The sequence below is a fragment of the Chiloscyllium punctatum genome, chromosome 3 (assembly GCF_047496795.1).
Source record: "Chiloscyllium punctatum isolate Juve2018m chromosome 3, sChiPun1.3, whole genome shotgun sequence".
NCBI classification, from domain to species: Eukaryota; Metazoa; Chordata; class Chondrichthyes; order Orectolobiformes; family Hemiscylliidae; genus Chiloscyllium; species Chiloscyllium punctatum.
Genome location: NC_092741.1, coordinates 39,356,494 through 39,380,714, shown reverse-complemented (window position 1 = coordinate 39,380,714; position 24,221 = coordinate 39,356,494). Strand labels below are relative to the sequence as shown.

At 45.8% G+C, this 24,221-nt stretch overlaps 1 protein-coding gene across 1 annotated transcript in view; it reads right to left on the bottom strand.

Annotated features, from left to right (window-relative positions):
- Positions 1 to 291: 291 nt before the first annotated feature.
- LOC140454591 (probable G-protein coupled receptor 139) overlaps positions 292 to 24,221 on the bottom strand; it is a 94,138-nt gene continuing 70,208 nt past the window's right edge. Inside the window, exon 3 of the mRNA XM_072549456.1 lies at positions 292 to 2,169. Coding sequence (XP_072405557.1) covers positions 1,187 to 2,169 — 983 coding nt within the window. The 3' untranslated portion in view covers positions 292 to 1,186. The remainder of the gene's footprint in view (positions 2,170 to 24,221) is intronic.

Genomic DNA, 24,221 nt, shown 5'->3' with positions numbered 1-24,221 from the left:
AGATTCCACACCATTACATTTCAAGGTTTGAAATAAGCATTTCTTTTGAAAAATGGAACTTCCCTCTGTCCAATGGAATTGCTGAGCTACTGTCTCAGATAAATATTTCTTGATCTAATCATACCTGAATCGCTGGCTCACCTTTCTCACCCTGAATCCAGCATCATTTATGGCTATTACAGATTTTTAAAATAATTTGCAGCTCTTTAGATCTTAATAAAATGTATGCTGGGTGTTGTGTGCTTATTCACTGAAGCAGAAGGAAGCATTTATTGCAATTAAGTACACTCATTTAAACAGACAGACACAAAAGCTATTATAGGTGTACAGCCTGACAGTCTCGCAGCCTAATCTACAATTGGTTTTTGTTACTACTGGGGAAGCTGCACTACAGTTACAATTCAGCACTGAGGTCTTGTGGCATTGGGTCGGTCCTTCACCTCCCTCCCTAACGGCGTTGTGGGGTCTACCTACACACCATGGACTGCAGCGGTTCAAGAAGGCAACTCACCACTGCCTTCTCAAGGGCAGTTAGAGATTGGCAATAAATACTGGTCTGGCCAGCGATGCCTACATCCTGTGAATACATTTTTAAAAAGTCCAGAGACTATGGGCCTCATCTGTTCAATCTCTCAGCATAGGTCAACCTTTTCATTCCTGTCTCATCTCCAATGGACTAACGCTTACTTTAGCTACTCTGCTCCTTTTATAGAAAGCTCTTACAATCAGTTTTTGTGTTCTCAGCAAGTTAACTCATTTTCTGCCTCTCATTTTATGGGTTGCCCTTTCTTCACCCCCAACCTCCAAGTTTACTACCATTCTTTGTATGTTATAAGTACCTTATTTTAATCTAATATCATTTTCCTATCACCTAATATTACTTCCTTGGCAAGTCAGTGACGGATGACTCATGTTGAGTCTGTGCTCAGAAATGGCATGTGTTTGCATTGAACATTTTGAACAGTTTCCTACAGTGTATTCAGCGCAGTACATTTTAGTCTCTTGACCCAATAAGCCTCTTTTCCCATGCTGATTTATGAAAGTTATTGAAGCAGCTTTGCTTGGGATGAAAGTGGATCAGGTTCAAAATACATGCGGCATTCAACTATATTATGATCACTGTTTCCTTTTCCGAGAGGCTCTTTTATGATAAGAACACATTGCAGTGTACCGAGCCAATAGTGGACTAATGACGTTGGGCAAATATTGTTGATGAAGCTCCAGTCCACGCCCCGTGAAGACTATAAACTTTCAAGTGTGTCTGTGAAGCAGGGCTCCTTGGTTTCTTACACTGACAGGTCAGGACAAGGAAAAACTCTGTGCGAAATCGTTTACTGACGGCACAGTAGAGGAGGAAGTTGATGGCAGAATTTAGCCATTGCAACATAATACCGATATCTGCAAACAGGTTGATGAGCTGGCTATAGTCATTTCTGTTGTGCTTTGGCGTGTTGTAGGCTGTCCTCAGGATGCAGTAGGTGACAAAACGAGGGAGCGACAGGAGCACAAAGGCGAAGGAGACGGTGAAGAGGATCAGGATGGACTTTTTCATCAGTTTGCGAGTGGTCACGCCGTTTATCGACTTGAGCTGCTCCCGGGTGAACATCCTGCTGGCCCTGTACAGCTGCTGGCCTATCAGGCAGTTGAAGAAGATAAGGAGGATGTAAGGGATGCCACCCGTGGTGAAGGTGTGGAACCAAACCACCACAGTGGAAAAGAAACGATCACTGTACGTGCAGATGGGCTGCAGAAGGGTCTGGTTGTGCAAGGTGACATTCTGCAACACCGAACTGTTGATCCAATAGGTAGGGAGTGCAATCAGATGTGAGACTAGGATGACACTCAGGATGATCCGAATGATCACTTTAGTCTGGGAACATTGCCGCCTGGCTTGGGTGCTCTTTAGCACCAAGTAACGTTCCAAGGTAAAGACAATAACAATCCAAATAGAGCTGAATACGGAGCCATACTCCAGGACTGTGACTAGCCCACACCATGGGGAGCGGTTCCAGAAAGGGTTAGGGTCCAACCAACTCAAGCTCAAGTCCACTATTCCTCCGCAGAACAAGCTCATCGAGTCTACAATAGCCAGGGAAATCAGATAGAGTCTTGCAACCTTGGACATGCCACATTTCCTATAGTGGATGGTGTATATTGTCAAAAGATTGGCTGGAGAGAGACAGAGAAGCAAACAGTTAGACATTGTATTTGTAGCATGTCATGAGCATGACTTCTGATAATGAGTTAACTGCAGAAAATCATACCGGTTCTATATCGACAGGACATTCAGGTGGTCCCTGTGCTTACATCTAATACCACTACAGTGAATGAGAGTCAGATTGCAGTGCTGGGCCATCCTCTCTTTGACGTGGGAGCTGATGACATTTCCCTGAAGGAGGCAGTTTGGAAACTGTGACTTTATTCTCTTGGATCTAAAACTCGTAATGCTAATCGGCAGAAGGCAAGTTTAGATTGCTGGGGGATATTTACCTTCCTGCAGCTTATAGCATACAACAAGTGTAAGAAAGAGATTGATATGGACGGGGTGCACCAATGAGAACACGAGGCATAGGATTGTAAACACGGCTTAGAACATAGAACATTACAGCGCAATACTGACCCTTTGGCCCTCAATGTTGTGCTAACCTGCGGAACTAATCGGAAGGTGAAAGTGAGGACTGCAGATGCTGGAGATTGGAGTAAAGTTTAGAGTGGTGCTGGTGTGGGCGGCACGGTGGCACAGTGGTTAGCACTGCTGCCTCACAGCGCCAGAGACCCGGGTTCAATTCCCGCCTCAGGCGACTGACTGTGTGGAGTTTGCACATTCGCCCCGTGTCTGCGTGGGTTTCCTCCGGGTGCTCCGGTTTTCTCCCACAGTCCAAAGATGTGCAGGTCAGGTGAATTGGCCATGCTAAATTGCCCGTAGTGTTAAGTAAGGGGTAGATGTAGGGGTATGGGTGGGTTGCGCTTCGGCGGGGCGGTGTGGACTTGTTGGGCCGAAGGGCCTGTTTCCACACTGTAAGTAATCTAATCTAATCTAAAAAGCACAGCAGGTCAGGCAGCATCCGAGGAGCAGGAAAATCAACGTTTCGGGCAGGAGCCCTCCATCAGGAGTCAACTAATCTGAAGCTCATCTATCCTAAACAATTCCATTTTCATCCATATGTTTATCCAATGACCATTTAAATGCCCTTAAACTTTACTGTTGCAGGCAATGTGTTCCACGCCCTTACTGCTCCCTGAGTAAAGAAACTATCTCTGACATCTGCCCTATATCTATCACTCCTTAATTTAAAGCTATGTCCCCTTGTGCTAGCCATCACCATCCGAGGAAAAAAGCTTCCTGAAGAAGGGAAAAAAGAAGGGGCTTCTGAGATGGATGCCACTTAATTGACCAGTTATGAAGCTGTTCAATTAAGCTTCATAACTTAATTGAAGCTTAATTAAGTTGCAGGATTTAAACTTCTGAAACAGGATTAAATCAGCAGTAAGGATGACCTGTTAAAAACCTGTGAGACCAGGTCAAAATAACTTGTGGAAAATGAGTGATCATTCTGAAGAAGGGCATAACAAATTGCAAGTAAGGTTGACAAAGTTAATTTTCAGGAGCCCTGGATTGATGCTGTTTGGACTGTGCTCAAGTGCACTGCCCACTGATGCTTGTTTCCTGGAGGAGACCTTGCTCCAATCCGAAACCCACTGGCTGAAGATGTTTCTGAGGGAGCTGTTATTTCCTTCAGCCTTCACAGTGCAAGGTTTGCAGAGCACCGTGGCACATGGAATACAGGGCTCTATGCTTATCAGGCTTTGAAATATTCCAGGTGCCTGGATGTTGGGTCCAAAGCTACAAAAGGATTAACAACAGACAGAATGGCGATGAAAGCACATCAGGTAGATTCGATTATGTAAGCAGATGAAATTGGAATGGTACTAATTCACAAATTAGCTCCTGAATTGCCCAAGGAATGGTTAATACTTACTCTGGATGTGATCCCAGTGTCAAGAGGCAACAAACTGGCCAGATCAAAGGGAGATAGTGTCTTCAAACTGACACCCGAAGATGCTAGCTGTGATCACAATGCTGAGTACACTGCAGTGCTCACAGGGAACTTTTACAGCTGTGATTAATGTATTACTTGCAGACTTGTTTAATTGTGAGATTAATCAACTTACATTAGATTTACCATTTAACTGCATTAGGAGAAAGTGAGGACTGTAGATGCTGGAGATCAGTCAAGGCATGTGTTGCTGGAAAAGCACAGCAGGTCAGGCAGCATCCGAGGAGCAGGAGAATCGATGTTTCAGGCAAAAGCCCTTCATCAGCAATGAGGACTTATGCTCGAAATGTCGATTCTCCTGCTCCTCAGATGCTGCCTGACTGGCTGTGCTTTTCCAGCACCACACTCTTCGACTCATTTAACTGCATTAGCCAATCTACCTCACAACAACCGAGGTGTTACCTGGATTCCCTTGCAGCAGAGGAGATTGAGTGGGGATGTGATTGAGATGCATAAAATCATGAGGGGCATAGACAGGACATCCACTGCCTGTAAGGGTGACCGAGGCAGAAACTCTCATAACTTCTAAGAAGTATTTAGAGATACTTGTGATGCCAAGGCATGGAAGGTAATGGGCCAAGTCCTGGAAAATGGGATTGGGATAACTTGGTTGTTGTTTTTGACCGGTGCAGACTTGATGGGCTGAAGGGCCTTTCTGGGCTGTAGACCTCTATGATGCAGTGATTCAATCATGATAATTAATGCATGGTTAAGGAATACAAATGCACTAGTTGCTTTAGGTTTGGTGATGGCAGCATGGAGTCATAGAGATGTACAGCACAGAAACAGACCCTTCGGTCCAACTCGTCCACGTGAAGCCACTTGAGTAGTAGTTCCATGTGAAAAGTTTGGAAAAAGCCACTTTATAAATACTGAAGTAATCTCTACTGAGATACCTGAAGGTCAGTTGAGTTGACCTTCCATGACAATAGCACAAATGAAACTTAACAAAGAAGATGATACCTATTTCCAGAAAATCAGTAGATCTTCATTTTACCCAATTATTGAATCCCTTTAAGGAAACCTGCTCTTTTATTTGTTTGACTGAGTGAAGGGAACCTGTTAATTGTAACTGAACTGGACGATAACCATATTCAACTGGTGGATAATCATTGAGATGGAAGAGAGCAGCAGCAGCCAATGAACGGAGCTTGTTGGACGTGCGCTGTATTGCAATGAGTGCCTCTAACTAAGAGCTAATGAAGGTTTAGTGGCTAAGCTCAGTATTTTGAACTTGGCCATCTGGATATTTGTGTTTCGACAATACGATAATCCTCCCACTTCAGGCAGAACATTCTGGACTAACTGGCCCTCAGGCAGGCTTCTGCCAAACGTCCTCAAGGTAATTGATTGTGGACTGAGACAGGGAAAAGATTGTGTTGAAAACCAAAGGTTGTGAAAAGGATTACTGGCCTTTTTAAAAGCAGTTTCCTGACTTTCATTTGAAGTGTTGCTTACTCTGCTGTTTGTTCAAACATGGAGAGTTGGGGAGCATTTAGTTACAGACACAGAAACATAAAATCTACAAGCAGGAATAGACCATTTCAGCCCCTTGAGCGTGCTCCACCATTCAATATGATCATGGCTGATCCTTAATGCCATATTCTTGCTTTGTCCCCATACCCCTCAATGCCTTAAATGGTTAAAAATTTATATGTCCCTTTCTTGAATACAGTGATATAACCTGACCTCCACTACTTTCAATAGTAGTGAATTCCACAGACTCACCACCCTTTTGAGTGAATAAATGTTTCTTTATCTCAGTCCTAAATGGTCTACCTCATAGCCTGATACTGTGGCCCCTGGATCGAGACTCCCCAAACAAGGGAAACATCTTCCCTCAATCTAGTCTGTCCAGCTCAGTCAGAACTCCATACATTTGAAACAGATCCTCACGCATTCTTCTAAACTCTAGTGAATACCAGGCTTGGTCAAACCAACCTCTTCACTTGGGCAGTCCTGCCATCCCCTATCAGCCCAGTGAACCTCTGCTGTACTCTCCCTCGATGACAAATATCTCCTCTCTTAGGTGGGGAGACCACAACTGTCCACACAAGGTGCAGGATCTCATCAAGGCCCTGTACAAATGCAGCGAGATGTCACGACTTCTGAATTCACCTTCCCCTTGTAACGAAGGCCACATACATTTCACCTTGCTAATTGCTTCCTGCACCTACCTGACTACTTTCAATGTAGACAAGTATATAAGGACAACCAAACCCCTTTATATACCCCATTCCCCTTTATATACCCCATTCCCTGATGTACCACCACAGAAGTAATACCCTGTCTTTCTACTTTTTGCTCTAGAATGCACAACTGCATGCTTATCCACATTATACTGCACCTGTAATGTGGTCACCCACTCAGTCAGCTGGATTAGATCATCCTGACACCTATGTGTATCCCCCTCACAATGCACAGTCCCACCTAACTTTGTGACACCAGCAGACTTGGAAACATTGTATGTGGTTTCCTCATCCATGTCATTTATATATACCGTGAGTAGTCAGGGCCAAAGTACTGAAGCGAGACAAGCTGGAGCCAAGGGGTTATATACAAATGCACCTTCAGCTGGCAACAAGCCGTTGATTGTTTGGTGTTTGGTGTTTGACCACAAAGCCATTCTTCCTGCCAGCAGCTATGGTGCGAATGTTTGAGGCAGACACCATGGGATCTCCGAGAAAGAAGATGTTGTCCTTTCTCTCCGTTGTAAAATCCACCTCAGGCCTGAGGAAGGCCGATTTATTTATCCCCCATCAGTCACTGTAAGCTGTCACTTCTTAGCCAGTGCATCGGAGACTTTGTGAGTATGAGCCAGCTCTTTACGGCTCCTGCAAGTCAGTGAAAGTATTTGGCAAAGCAAGACCCAGGGGCAGAAAGACCCGACAAGCCAAAAGGAATGTCTCCGCACCCCCTGAAGACAAGGGCCATTATGTGCACTTTACAAAATCTGTAATGTTTGTGACCATTCCAGGAATAGTGGGACTTGATTTCCAGAGTGCTGCCCCAGGGTGAAGTGTAACACTAATCATCCTGCAGCTAAAGAACTTTCTCAAGCTCTGTTTTGGAAAGGCTTTGCATGACTTTTCACCATCTGACGTTTCCCTGGCTCCAGAAGCTCAGATCTGTTCCATTATACACAGTCTTAATCATTGTCTGTTTAAACTCACCTTAACACGCGTTCCTAATGGAATTGGTTCCCTCGAATCCAAATTAGGATCCAAAAGTTAGAAAGACGAACAAAAGCAAAGAGTACTTGGGCCCACTAATTCAGAATCCGATTCAAGAATATTTCAGCCAACTGGCACTATCTTGTTACAGTTTTCAACTAGGCTCAGGGCGCTAATTCAAAAGAAAATGGCTTCGAATTTGAAATGGCCAAGACCACTCAAAATGACACTCAGCGAAAGCCCACTTACACACAAACAGAAAAACCAGATGCCTGCTCAAGTTGGGTGGAATGTGCCCAGTGGTGCTCCATATTGCTGGTTTGCTTGTGTCAGATTCTGAAGACAACGTCAAGGTGATGGGAACTTCCCATGGGTAAGGCAAAGGTGATGGGGGTCTTTCCCAAAATAATGTAATCTTCTCCCAGGTAATGGGGAATGTAAAGGTGGTGAATTTCTTTGCATGCTTATCCACATTATACTGCACCTGTAATGTGGTCACCCACTCAGTCAGCTGGATTAGATCATCCTGACACCTATGTGTATCCCCCTCACAATGCACAGTCCCACCTAACTTTCTTTTCGTTGCATTTCCAAGGATAATGTAATGGGATCATTCCTCAACGTTCTGGGATCTCACCCACACTGGCAGTAATCTGAAACACCTTTTTTGAAGTATGTTGAACAGTGAGACAAACTGTATTGTAATTTCCCTCCTTTGGAGGAGCAACCTTTTGTTTTGCTTTCATCCAGATTTTAACTACTGTGATCTCACTGTTGCACAAGAACATAGAGTCATAGAGATGTACAGCATGGAAACAGACCCCTCGGTCCAACCAATCCATGCCAACCAGATATCCCAACCCAATCTAGTCCCACCTGCCAGCACCCGGCCCATATCCCTCCAAACCCTTCCTATTCATATACCCATCCAAATGCCTCTTAAATGTTGCAATTGTACCAGCCTCTACCACATCCTCTGGCAGCCCATTCCATACATGTACCACCATCTGTGTGAAAAAGTTGCCCCGTAGGTCTCTTTTATATCTTTCCCCTCTCACCCTAAACCTATGCCCTCTAGTTCTGTTCTCTCCGACCCCAGGGAAAAGACTATTGTCTATTTATCCTATCCATGCCCCTCTTGATTTTATAAACCTCTATAAGGTCACCCCTCAGCCTCCGACGCTCCAGGGATAACAGCCCCAGCCTGTTCAGCTTCTCCTTAGCGTGAAAACCCTCCAATCCTGGCAACATCCTTGTAAATCTTTTCTGAACCCTTTCAAGTTTCACAATATCTTTCCGATAGGAAGGAGACCAGAATTGCTTGCAATATTCCAACAGTGGCCTAACCAATGTCCTGTACAGCCCCAACCTGACCTCCCAATTCCTGTACTCAATACTCTGACCAATAAAGGAAAGCATATCAAACGCCTTCTTCACTATCCTATCTACCTGCGACTCCATTTTCAAGGAGCTATGAACCTGCACTCCAAGGTCTCTTTGTTCAGCCACACTCCCTAGGACCTTACCATTATGTGTATAAGTCCTAAGATTTGCTTTCCCAAAATTAAACTCCATCTGCCACCTCTCAACTCATTGGCTCATCTGATCAAGATCCCATTGTAATCCGAGGTAAACTTATTTGCTGTCCACCACACCTCGCATTTATCTGTATTAAACTCCATCTGCCACTTCTCAGCCCAATGGCCCATCTGGTCCAGATCCTGTTGTAATCTGAGGTAACCCTCTTCACTGTCCACTACACCTTCAATTTTGGTGTCATCTGCAAACTTACTAACTGTACCTCTTATGCTCACATCCAAATCATTTACGTAAATATAAATGTAAATGTAAATCATTTACGACAAAAAGTAGAGGATCCAGCACCGATCCTTGTGGCACTCCACTGGCCACAGCCCTCCAGTCTGAGAAACAACCCTCCACCACCACCCTCTGTCTTCTACTTTTGAGCCAGTTCTGTATCCAAATGGCTAGTTCTCTCTGTATTCCGTGAGATCTAACCTTGCTAATCAGTCTCCCATGGGGAACCTTATCGAATGCCTTACTGAAGTCCATCTAGATCATATCCACCTCTCTGCCCTCATCAATCGTCTTTGTTACTTCTTCAAAAAGCTCAACCAAGTTTGTGAGACTTGATTTCCCACACACAAAGCCACGTTGATTATTCCTGATCATTCCAAGACATGATGGATGATAAAGATCTTGTGTGTACTAAGATGGGTGCAAAATTGATTTGATTTAATTTAAGCTTTATTTCCATGTGTACTCGAGTACAGGAGTACAGTGAAAAGTGCACAGTGTCGTCACACACAGCGCCATCTTAGGTACAAAGCTACTTCGGTACAAAAAGTAGGTGTGAGTCGTAACATAGAGAAACAAAGCCAAAAGTGAAGCATTACTGTTGTTCTTAGTATAAGTAGAAAAATAAAAAACTAAAGTTAAAGTTAACATTACAGTCGGTCCTAGTATTAAGTCAAAAGCTGTGGTTGCTGGAGATCTGAGATTAAAAAAAATGTTGGATCAGGTCTGCAACATCTGTGAAAAAAGAAAAGCCGAATTGACAGGTCAAGTTGAATATGATTTATCTTCAGTTCCGATTAAAAGCCCTCATACCAGACCCGAAACGTTAATTCTGATTCTCTCTCTCTCCCACAGATAGTGTCTGACCTACTGGCCTCTTCCAGCACTTTCTGCTTTTAAAAAAAAATCTGGCTTGTCTGCATCCATCTCAGTGTCATCTGGAACAACAATAATGGAATTATTTACTAACCAGAGCACAACGTCATTCACACACGGACCACAGCAGCTCATCACCACCACCTTCGCAAGGACAAGTCGGGATTTTCTGTTCATTCATTTACAGGATGAGGGTATCTCCAGGTGGACCAATTACTCAGACAGCAGTTATTGGTCAACCACATTGCTGTGGGTCTGAAGTCACATGTAAGTAGGATTTATTTCCCTAAAGAACATTAGTGAACCAATTGACAATGGATTCATGGTCATCACTTAGACTCTTAATTCCAGACCTTTTTTTAAAAACTGAATTCAAATTCCATCCTCTACCATGGCAGGACTTGAACCCAGGTTCCCCAGACCATGACCAGGGTTGCTAGATTACGAACCTAGCGTTAACATCACCAGGCCATTGCCTCCCCTACAGGCCCAGTCAGTGACACCTACAACCCCATGAATGAACACACAAAAAAAATCAACTAAACTTCAAAACAATAGAAATGAACAAAATACTGCAGATGGTGGAAATCTGAAATGTAAAGAGGAACTCAGCAGGTCTGTCAACATCTGTGGAGAGAGAAACACAGTTAATGTTTCAAATCCGTGATAAATCTCCTTCAGAAATTTCCACAGATGCTGCCAAATCTGTTCAATTTGTCCAACACTTTGTTTTTATTTAAATAAAAAGATGGTGCCTTTCACATGAAATAAAATGCCACATTAAAGTTTACAGCGTGAATTCCTATTTTAGTCCTGGAAAGATGATCTTAATGGAATGAATGCTGGGGCCAAAACTGAGTAAGTTGGCTGGACCAGAAAGCACTCAGTGGTGGTGTTAATGGACACATACATGACCTTTCGAGAGAAAATATTGCGTCTGAGGATTGGAGGAGACTCATGTCTCTGAGTATCTTGTTCTCACCAGCTGAATATTCCATTTATCTTATTCAGTGGCGTATTAGTCTTTGTTTCAAAATCTGTTGAGATTGTTTCAAGCCACAGTGTAAAAGGCCAAGTAAAGTATTTGAACTAATGAGCAGTTATTTTCATCCATCCGTGTGTCAGCATCACTGACAGATAATTGAATTAAATACAGAGAACAGCCAGGGAGAGGCATGGCACTCATCCACAGATTCTATCAACAAACACACCGACCTGGACCCAATATACCGGCCACTACAGCGGACAGCCGGAACTGACAACCGGAAGCGGCAGATTCAAACCACTACAAATGCCGGAGTAAAGATCACAGAAGCGCTTCACAGGAGGCTCCCAAGTACTGAGGATGTCACCTAGACAGGGGACGAAACGTCTGCAACACAAATTCCCAGCTCGGCGAACAGAACCACAACAACGAGCACCCAAGCTACAAATCTTCTCACAGATTGAATTGGTCTCTTTGCTCGACTGAGCTTTTAACCCACTCTTCCTTCTTCACATATCGACCGTGTGTGGTACCTTTGCCGGATTACCGGGGCATGTTCACTGACAGCCTTCCTGCTGCCAAAACTCCAGCTTTGTATACTTCAGTCTGTCTCTGAAATATAATCCGGTGTGTGTGTGTGTATATGCGTGTGTGTGTGTTGTGTGTGTTGGTGTGTGTTGTGTGTGTGTGTTGTGTGTGTTGTGTGTGTATGTGTGTGTGTGTTGTGTGTATGTTGTGTGTGTGTTTGTGTGTGTGTTGTGTGTGTGTTGTGTGTGTGTTGTGCGTGTTGTGTGTGGTATGTTGTGTGTGTGGTGTGTGTGTGTTGTGTGTGTATGTGTGTGTGTGTTGTGTGTGTGGTGTGTGTTGTGTGTGTGTTGTGTGTGTGTTGTGTGTGTGTGGTGTGTGTTGTGTGTGTGTGTTGTGTGTGTGTGTGTGGTGTGTGTTGTGTGTGTGTGTGTGTGTTGTGTGTGTGTGTGTGTGGTGTGTGTTGTGTGTGTGTGGTGTGTGTTGTGTGTGTGTGTGTGTGTGTGTGAGTTGTGTGTGTGTGTGTGTTTTGTGTGTGTGTGTTGTGTGTGTGTGTGTGTTGCGTGTGTGTGTTGCGTGTGTGTGTGAGCCTTCAGGTCACGTTATGAAAAGGTGATATGCCCCCTGCAGTCTCAGGGCTGGGTTTTATCAGTAAATCCAGGATGGGTTCTGATGGCACTGGGGTCAGTGAAACGACGAGGGAGAGCACTGAGATGGATTGCCCTTCCCTCTTCCCTTGCCATAGCACCTGCCAGCCAAGAGGAAAATGGAGGAGAGCCCTCAAGATAAGCATGTGACCAAAGGGGCCAGTGAAAAGCCTCCACCCACCACGACTGGCACTGTACCAGAGGCAGGTGTGCCCTCTGCAGTAAGGGGAGACTGGACAATCCCGGACCTCCTCTGGGTTCTCCCTCTGGATCGTGGAGGGATTCCCTAGCAACAACAACCTGTCCGGCAGCACCATCCCTACCCCGCCCACTGAAGAAACACATCTCTAATTAACCCCACCTCACCCCAGAGCCCCTACTGGGACCTACATGATTAACCATCAGCCCCCTCCACCTGTTTATGAAGGCAGTGCCAATCATTACACTCACTCAGCAGTTGCTCAGCTGCTATTGGCTGGCAGCTTGTTGAGGTTAAGGACTGGTGCTTCCAGTTTTCAATTGGGCCTGAGCGCCGGGAGCAACCAATGTGCTGCTGAGTGGGATAGGAAGATCTCAGGGGGTCCTCAAAATGGCCAATAAAGGGGACGCATACAGACAAACCACATATACACCTACACACACACCCAGCACACAACTACACAAACCACATATACACCGACACAGACCCAAATCACACCTACACAAACCACATATACACCGACACAGACCCAAATCACACCTACACAAACCACATATACACCGACACACACACAACACTCATCTACAAAAAACAAAAAATACACCAACACAGACCCAACACACACCACACAAACCACATATACACGCACACACACACCCAACACTCACCTACACAAGCCACATATACACCCACACAGACCCAACACACACCGACAAAAACCACATATACACCCAAACACACACACCCAACACACACCTACACAACCAAATATACACCCACACAGACCCAACACATACCTACACAAACCACATATACACCCACACACACACACCCAACACTCATCTACACAAACCATATATACACCGACACAGACCCAAATCACACCTACACAAACCACATATACACCCACACACATACACCCAACACACACCTACACAAACCACATATAAACCCACACACATACACCCAACACACACCTACATAAACCACATATACACCCACACACACCCCACACTCATCTACACAAACCAGATATACACTCACACACACCCAACACACACCTGCACAAACCACTTATACATCCACACAGACCTAACACACACCTACACAAACCACATATACATCCACACACATACACCCAACACACACCTGCACAAACTACATATACACCCACACACACATACACTGAACATAAACCTGCATTAACCACATATACACTCCCACATACACCCAACACACACCAGCACAAACCACATATATACCCACACATATACACCCAACACGCACCTACACAAACCACATATACACCCACACACACGAATACACCCAACATACACCTGCACAAACCACATATACACTCACACACACACACACCCAACAAACACCTACACAAATTACATTTACACCCACACACGCACAACACACACCTGCACAAACCACATATATACCCACACACACATACACTGAACATAAACCTGCATTAACCACATATACACTCCCACACACACCCAACACACACCTGAACAAACCACATATGCACCCACACACATACATCCAACACACACCTGCCCAAACCACCTATATAACCATACACACGCATACACCCAACATACACCTACACTAACCACATATGCACCGACACATACGCACCCAACACTCATCTACACAAATCACATATACACCTACACACACCCAACATACACCTGCACAAACCACTTAATCACCCACACACACCCAACACACACCTGCACAAACCACATATACACCTACACACCCCCAATACACACACAAATCACATATACACCCACACACACTCCCAATACACACACAAATCACATATACACCCACACACACCCAACATACACCTGCATAAACCACATATAAACCCACATACACACCCAACACACACCTGCATAAACCACATATAAACCCACATACACACCCAACACACACCTACGCAAACCATTCCTGAAGAAGGGTTCATGCCTGAAACGTCGATTCTCCTGCTCCTTTGATGCTGCCTGACCTGCTGTGCTTTCCCAGCAACACATTTTCAGCTCTGATCTCCAGCATCTGCAGTCCTCACTTTCTCCTATATATACACCCACACACACACACTCCCAACACACACCGACACAAACCACATATACACCCACACACACTCGCAAAACACACTTACACAAACCACACATACACAAACCAAATATACACCCACACACACAACACACACCTACACAAACCACATATACACCCACACACACTCCCAACACACACCTACACAAACCACATATACACCCACGCACACACACCCAATGCACACTTGCACAAACCAGATATACACCCCCACACACCCAATGCACACTTGCACAAACCAGATATACACCCCCACACGCACTCAACACACACCTGCACAAACCACATATACACCCACACACACCCAACATACACCTGCATAAACCACATATTTACCCACACACACCCAACACTCACCTGCATAAACCACATACATACCCATACACATTCCCAACACTCACCTACACAAACCACATATACACCCACACACACACCCAACACACACCTACACAAACCACACATACACCCACACACACACCCAATGCACACTTGCACAAACCAGATATACACCCCCACACACCCAATGCACACCTGCACAAACCACATATACACCCACACACACACCCAACACATACCTACACAAACCAAATATACACACACACCAACACACAACTGCACAAACCACTTATACACCCACACACACACCCAATACACACCTGCACAAATCATATATACACCCACACACACTCCCGACACACACCTACACAAACCACATATACACTCACACACACTCGCAAAACACACTTACACAAAGCACACATACACCAACTACATATACAGCAACACACACACAACACACACCTACACAAACCACATATACACCCACACACACTCCCAGCACACACCTACACAAACCACATATACACCCACGCACACACACCCAACACACACCTGCACAAACCACATATTCACCCACACACACCCAACACTCACCTGCATAAACCACATACACACCCATACACATTCCCAACACTCACCTACACAAACCACATATACACCCACACACAATACACACCTGCACAAATCACATATACACCCACACACACACCCAATGCACACTTGCACAAACCACATATACACCCACACACACCCAATGCACACCTGCATAAACCAAATATACACCCACACACACCCAACACATACCTACACAAACCAAATATACACATACACCTGCACAAACCACATATACACCCACACACACACCCAATACACACCTGCACAAATCATATATACACCCACACACACACACTCAACACACACCTACACAAACCACATATACACCCACACACACACACTCCCAACACACACCTACACAAACCACATATACACCCACACACACTCCCAACACACACCTACACAAACCACATATACACTAACACACACATCCAACACACACCTGAACAAACCTCATATACACCCACACACACACCCATACACACCTACACAAACCACATATACACCCATACCCACACACACCCAATGCACTCCTACACAGCCTACATATACACCCACATACACACACCCAGTGCACACCTACACAAACTACATATACACCCACACACACACACCTAACACACACCTGCATGAACCACATATACACTCACACACACCCCCAACACACATCTAGACAAACCACATATACACCAATGCACACAACTGGACAAACCACATATACACCCACACCCACACACACCCAACATACACCTACACAAACCACATATACACCCACACACACACCCAACACATGCCTGCACATACCACATATACACCCACACACACCCAACACACACCTACACAAACCACATAAACATCCGCACACACCCAACACACACCCGCACAAACCACATATATACCCACACACACCCAACACACACCTACACAAATTACATATTCACCCACACACACCCAACACACACCTACACAAACCACATAGACACACAAACCAACACACACCTACACAAACCACATAAACATCCGCACACACTCAACACATACCTGCACAAACCACATATACACCCACACCCACACACACACACACACACACCCAACACACACCTGCACAGACCATATACATCCACACACACACCCATCCACAAACACATATACAGCCACACACTCATACCCAACACAGATACAAATTGCATATACATCCACACATAGACAAACCACATATACATCCTCACACACCCAAACAAAGCACATATATATCCATACAAATACCAACACAGATATACAAACGACAAACACATTCACACAACCACACCCAACAAACCACAGATACCGACACACACACACACACACACACACACCTTTCACATTATTCAGCATCTCTGTTAAATCTGTTGACTTCCTCCAAATTAAAGGATGTGATGATTGGATCTGCTGCCATCAGTGTGTTCAACCAATGGACTGTGTGGTACATTTACTCAGTGAACCCTCACCAAAAAAGCAGGCAAAGAGACAGCAACTGAAAAACAGGTGTGGGTGTAAGTTTGTAAAGAGGTTTGAACTAACTGAACAAGTTTCATGTTTAATTCACAACTTAACGTCACTTGTTGGGTGGCATCTCCCAATCCAGCTCTATGCAAGGTGAAACTATGTGCCAAAATCTATTTTCACACTGAGGGTTGGCTTCAGTGGGGTTGGGGTGTGGTGATGGTGCTGTTGTGGGGGGTGGGGGTGGGGGTGGTGTGTGGTGGAGATGGTTATGGGGGGATTGTTTCCATGTGGTTTGTGTGTGTGTTGGGTATGTGTGCGTGTATATATGTGGTTTATGCAAGTGTGATGGGTGTGTGTGAGTGTATATGTGGTTGGTGAAGGTGTGTGTTGGGTGTGTGTGAGTGTACATGTGGTTTGTGTAGGTGTGTATTGGGTGTGTGTGTGGGTGTATATGTCGTTTGTGCAGGTGTGTGTTGAGTGTGTGTGAGTGTACATGTGGTTTGTGTAGGTGTGTATTGGGTGTGTGTGTGTGGGTGTATATGTCGTTTGTGCAGGTGTGTGTTGAGTGTGTGTGAGTGTACATGTGGTTTGTGTAGGTGTGTATTGGGTGTGTGTGTGTGGGTGTATATGTCGTTTGTGCAGGTGTGTGTTGAGTGTGTGTATGTGGGTGTATATGTGGTTGGTGTAGGTGTGTGTTGGGTGTGTGTGAGTGTACATGTGGCTTGTGTAGGTGTGTGTTGGGTGTGTGTGAGTGTACATGTGGTTTGTGTAGGTGTGTGTTGAGTGTGTGTGTGGGTATATATGGGGTTTCTGTGTGAGTGTTGAGTGCGTATGTGTGGATGTATGTGTGGTTTGTGTGTATATTGGGTGTGTGTGTGGATGCATATGTGGTTTGTCTGTGTGTGTGTTGGGTGTGTGTGTATGTATATGTGTTTGAGTGTGTGTGTATATGTACATGGGGTTTGAGTGTGTGTGTATTTACATGGGGTTTGAGTGTGTGTATATGTACATGGGGTTTGAGTGTGTGTGTGTACATGGGGTTTGAGTGTGTGTGTGTGTGTATATGTACATGGGGTTTGAGTGTGTGTGTGTACATGGGGTTTGAGTGTGTGTGTGTATATGTACATGGGGTTTGAGTGTGTGTGTGTGTATGTACATGGGGTTTGAGTGTGTGTATATGCACATGGGGTTTGAGTGTGTGTGTGTGTATATGTACATGGGGTTTGAGTGTGTGTGTGTGTATATGGGGTTTGAGTGTGTGTGTGTATATGTACATGGGGTTTGAGTGTGTGTGTGTATATTTACATGTGGTTTGAGTGTGTGTGTGTACATGGGGTTTGAGTGTGTGTGTGTACATGGGGTTTGAGTGTGTGTGTGTATATGTACATGGGGTTTGAATGTGTGTGTATGTACATGGGGTTTGAGTGTGTGTGTGTGTATATGTACATGGGGTTTGAGTGTGTGTGTGTGTGTGTATATGTACATGGGGTTTGACTGTGTGTGTGTATATGTACATGGGGTTTGACTGTGTGTGTGTATGTACATGGGGTTTGAGTGTGTGTGTGTATATGTACATGGGGTTTGAATGTTTGTGTGTATGTACATGGGGTTTGAGTGTGTGTGTGTGTATATGTACATGGGGTTTGAGTGTGTGTGTGTACATGGGGTTTGAGTGTGTGTGTGTATATGTACATGGGGTTTGAGTGTGTGAGTGTGTATATGTACATGGGGTTTGAGTGTGTGTGTGTGTATTTACATGGGGTTTGAGTGTGTGTGTATATGTACATGGGGTTTGAGTGTGTGTGTGTACATGGGGTTTGAGTGTGTGTGTGTATATGTACATGGGGTTTGAATGTGTGTGTATGTACATGGGGTTTGAGTGTGTGAGTGTGTATATGTACATGGGGTTTGAGTGTGTGTGTGTGTATATTTACATGTGGTTTGAGTGTGTGTGTGTACATGGGGTTTGAGTGTGTGTGTGTACATGGGGTTTGAGTGTGTGTGTGTATATGTACATGGGGTTTGAATGTGTGTGTGTGTACATGGGGTTTGAGTGTGTGTGTGTGTATTTACATGGGGTTTGAGTGTGTGTGTATATGTACATGGGGTTTGAGTGTGTGTGTGTACATGGGGTTTGAGTGTGTGTGTGTATATGTACATGGGGTTTGAATGTGTGTGTATGTACATGGGGTTTGAGTGTGTGAGTGTGTATATGTACATGGGGTTTGAGTGTGTGTGTGTGTATATTTACATGTGGTTTGAGTGTGTGTGTGTGTGTGTACATGGGGTTTGAGTGTGTGTGTGTATGTACATGGGGTTTGAGTGTGTATGTGTGTGTGTACATGGGGTTTGAGTGTGTGTGTGTATGTACATGGGGTTTGAGTGTGTGTGTGTGTATGTGTACATGGGGTTTGGGTGTGTGTGTTTTTATATGTACATGGGGTTTGAGTGTATGTATGTGTGTGTATGTACATGGGGTTTGAGTGTGTGTATGTGTGTACATGGGGTTTGAGTGTGTGTGTGTATGTACATGGGGTTTGAGTGTGTGTGTGTATGTACATGGGGTTTGAGTGTGTGTATATGTACATGGGGTTTGAGTGTGTGTGTATGTACATGGGGTTTGAGTGTGTGCGTGTATATGTACATGGGGTTTGAGTGTGTGCGTGTATATGTACATGGGGTTTGAGTGTGTGTATGTATGTGTATGTACATGGGGTTTGAGTGTGTGTGTGTGTACATGGGGTTTGAGTGTGTGAGTTGGTATGGTGATGGTTCAGCAGATTGCGTATTCACAGAAGAAAAGAGCATTTATCGGGCTGGAAAAATGCAAACAATTAAATTTGCCAGAGAGGGTTGGGAGCTCTGAGGCTGTGGGTAGAAGAGATTGGATTAGGGGAGGAAAGACATGGAGTCAAGACAGGAGGACCCTGTTTGTAGGTTTTAGGAAGGAGGAAGAAGTGGTCTATTTAGAGTCTGGTGTCTGGGAAGATGGGTGCTGGGGAGGGAAGACATCCTGAGAAGGGAAGATCAGTGAGTGTGCTGGAAACCACAGCTCAATGTTCTAGAGGAGCTGGGAGGGAGTATCAGCCAGTGGGGCTCAGCCTCTGCAAGGTAAAGGCAACAACCAGGCAAGCCATCACCGTTGTCAGTGTTATGGGTGGACCTGAGAGGGCAGAGTGTTATAAATGCAGAGGGATGCTCAGTTAGAGTGTGCAAAAATGTCTCATTAATTAAAGATGGCCAATATCTTGGCCAACGAAAAGGTCGAGCCAGCCTAAGGAGAAGAGATGAAGGTGGGATGAGAATTCTGAACAGGACAGTGTTCCCCCTGGGCGAGTGGTCACTGTCCTGGTGAGGCTGAGGGAGAGCACCTTGACAACGTTCAATAAAAACACTCTCTCCAGCTCCCTCGGCACCTAACTAAATACCTTGTCTGTTTCAGGAAGTACATACAAATATTTATCAACCTGGTTTTTTTTTGTAATGATTGCAACAAAGGATGTATTATCAAAACAAAATACTTGTTGAATAAAGTTGCAATAGTTGGCTTAAAGACATGTTTGATAATATGCAAGTAAAAATGCTGATCCTTTTAAATATTCCCCAAAAAACACACACTCTTCAGCAGAAGGGCAACAGAATGTTTTCTCTATCCTTCTGCCCAATGGGTTATTCCTAGTGACAAAAGGACGAAGGGTAAAATATTCCTGAGACTGTTGCTTTTATGTTCTGGCTGTTGTGGTCAAGTCACTAATCTGACTTCTTGTAGCTTGCTCAGGAAATACAAGCTTGAAATGTTGTTTCGATCACTATTGCAAAGGAACAAAAAGGTATTACCGTGAACTCAACAAAAGAGCTTTCTTTTCAGACATGAGAGGGTGAGATCAGCTGGGAAGCAATTCTTTGCATGGTTTCTCTCCAACTGAATCCAATCAAACAGGAACCTCTCCCAGCCTTCGACTGGTCAAAAAACAGCCCCAGCAAGGGTCAACAGTTATCACCAATTTTGTGTTTTACAGCAAGATTTGTCTGTAAAGAAATTTTAATACCCATAGTGAACTTTCAATGATCTCTTTTAAAGAAAATAATCTAGGTATTTCCACTAAACTTGAATAAATTCATTTTCCACAATCCTTTAAAACTTAAATCCTTCAAGCAATTTTAAACATAAGGGCATTTCATAACACCTTCTGCCTTGGAAAAATTAAATATTTTAGTCATAAAATTAATCTTGCTCCGACCGCAGCTCTATCAATAATCTATATATTCCCTCAGCTTTGATTTTGGATTAAACCAATGGGGCCATTATATTAACTCTGGATTGTGTTGCTAGAGGAGAAGACTTACTAAACATTTCCTTCAGATTTTCCCAGTCCCCAAGGAAGTTTCAGTTTACAGAATATGGACAATGGTTCCAATTTGACTTCTGGTGATGGATGTTGTTTATAGAAATTGCTTGGCCATGGCACTTAAAGAAAATTTGCTGGAGCTGTTTCCTGTAACTGCTGTCTCCTTGACTTCACTCAGCCTTTCCGTGTTTACTGGAGAAGCTATGACAGTATTTACTTTAGGTCTCACAACTGCGGTCAGAGGTACAACTTAGTCTGTTGTACTCTGAGCCAAGGTTCCTTTCTCTGTAGCGAGCTGGTGTGCTCAGATAAATCCCATGGATTTGCCCCAGGGTGTCCAGCCTCTCTTTGTGACAAAGGTAACACTGTGCCTTCCGTCGTCAACTGCACCCTCAGCACTTCCTTACCTTTGGCCTGAGGATGGCTCATTCTCAATTGTCCATTCTCAACACTAGCCACCTTTCACCTTCCCACTTCCTGTTGTCTTGTGGACGTGAGGGGAAGGAGAAAAGGTTTGGAGTCATGGTGTAGCTCACATCTGTCAGCCACCTCAGTGTCTCGTCTTGCTCTTACAACCTTCCATTTTTCTATGAGAGCTCATAATAACGGAGGGGGTGAATGTTGAAATTCTTTGAGAAGAATTAATTCACAAATACGTAGCTTTACATTTCAAAGTGCACATCCCATGGTAGAATTTACTCTGTTTTACTCACTGAAATTCTATAGAGGCCAACCCAGCTGCTTTCGAGATGTTGAAGTGGAAGTTTGGTACACACTGTCAATAGTCCCTTTTGGCCTATCACTGTCTCTGGGAAGCTGCTCAGAAAGCAAGACATAAACTTGGGGAGCTCTTCCCATCCGCTTGCTATGCACAAACAAAACCTAGTTTCCTTTCCATCCACTCGGCGAACTTTTCAAAAAGGATGAACAATAATTCCGCATCCGTTTCATCTCCTTTCAAGAGGGCTTGCACAAATTCAAACAACTCTCCCACCCCCCCCACCCCCCCCCACCCCGCGGGTCTTGGATTAGACACAGAGCCTTCCTTCCTTGGAGTCAGAAGCAGCGTTCCCTGGATTTTCCTTTTCCTCTCTACAGACCTCCATGCACAGCAGTGATTGGCATGGTCTAGCATGGCCGCTAGGCTGGGAGGGAGCATTGGTCAGAAACCTTTCCTTTCGATTTCCAGCTAGCAGGAAGCATGGTTCCCTTTACATATCCCCATCTCCCAAAATGATGACAGTGGAGTAGGTACATTCAGGCCCTTAAGCCTGGGCCTCATACACTCCGGCTGCTCTTCCGGTCTTTTTTTACAACTTCCTTTCTCACCTTTGTTGTTAGTTTTTGCTTTTGCTCACATTCAGGAGGGAACTGGGACCTGGAGGTGTCTGCAGCCATGGCATCGGAGTGTGGTGTCCACAGGGTGGCATCACCGGGGGGGGGCAGCAACAAAGCAGCTGGTGAGGGAAATGTCCACTGCAGGGGGAGACTGTGTCCACGTGGGGAGTGTGGGGGGAGACTGTGTCCAGGTGGGGAGTGTGGGGGAGAGTGTGTCCATGTGGGGAGTGTGGGGGAGAGTGTGTCCATATGGGGAGTGTGGGGGGACAGTGTGTCCACGTGAGGAGTGTGGGGGAGAGTGTGTCCAGGTGGGGAGTGTGGGGGGAGACTGTGTCCAGGTGGGGAGTGTGGGGGAGAGTGAGTCCAGGTGGGGAGTGTGGGGGAGAGTGAGTCCAGGTGGGGAGTGTGGGGGGAGAGTGTGTCCACATGGGGAGTGTGGGGGAGAGTGTGTCCATGTGGGGAGTGTGGGGGGAGAGTGTGTCCATATGGGGAGTGTGGGGGGACAGTGTGTCCACGTGAGGAGTGTGGGGGAAGACTGTGTCCACGTGGGGAGTGTGGGGGGAGAGTGTGTCCATGTGGGGAGTGTGGGGGGAGAGTGTGTCCATGTGGGGAGTGTGGGGGGACAGTGTGTCCATGTGGGGAGTGTGGGGGGACAGTGTGTCCACGAGAGGAGTGTGCGGGAAGACTGTGTCCACGTGGGGAGTGTGGGGGGAGAGTGTGTCCATGTGGGGAGTGTGGGGGGACAGTGTGTCCACGTGGGGAGTGTGGGGGGACAGTGTGTCCACGTGGGGAGTATGGGGGAAGACTGTGTCCAGGTGGGGAGTGTGGGGGAGAGTGTGTCCATGTGGAGAGAGTGGGGCGCGACTGTGTCCACGTGGGGAGTGTGGGGGCAGAGTGTGTCCACATGGGGAGTGTGGGAGGGAGAGTGTGTCCACGTGGGGAGTGTGGGAGGGAGAGTGTGTCCACGTGGGAGTGTGGGGGGAGAGTGTGTAAACATGGGGAGTGTGGGGGAGAGTGTGTCCACGTGGGAGTGTGGGGGGAGAGTGTGTAAACATGGGGAGTGTGGGGGAGAGTGTGTCCCCGTGGGAGTGTGGGGGGAGAGTGTGTAAACATGGGGAGTGTGGGGGAGAGTGTGTCCCCGTGGGAGTGTGGGGGGAGAGTGTGTAAACATGGGGAGTGTGGGGGAAGAGTGTGTCTAAGTGAGGAGTATGGGGGAGAGTGTGACCCCGTAGGGAGTGTGCGGGAGAGTGTGTTCATGTGGGGAGACTGGGGGCGACTGTGTTCATGTGGGGAGTGTGGGGGAGAGTGTGTCCCCGTGGTGAGTGTGGCGGGAGAGTGTGTCCAAGTGGGGAGCATGGGGGAGAGTGTGCCCATGTGGGGAGTGTGGGGGGAGAGTGTGTAAACGTGGGGAGTGTGGGGGAGAGTGTGTCTATGTGGGAAGTGTGGGGGGAGAGTGTGTCCATGTGGGGAGTGTGGGGGAGAGTGTGTCTATGTGGGAAGTGTGGGGGGAGAGTGTGTCTATGTGGGAAGTGTGGGGGGAGAGTGTGTCCACATGGGGAGAAAGGGGGAGAGTGTGTTCATGTGGGGAATGTGGGGGGAGAGTGTGTCCATGTGTGGAGAGTGGGGGGGGGGGGAACTGTGTCCACGTCGGGAGTGTGGGGGAGAGTGTGTCCATGTGGGG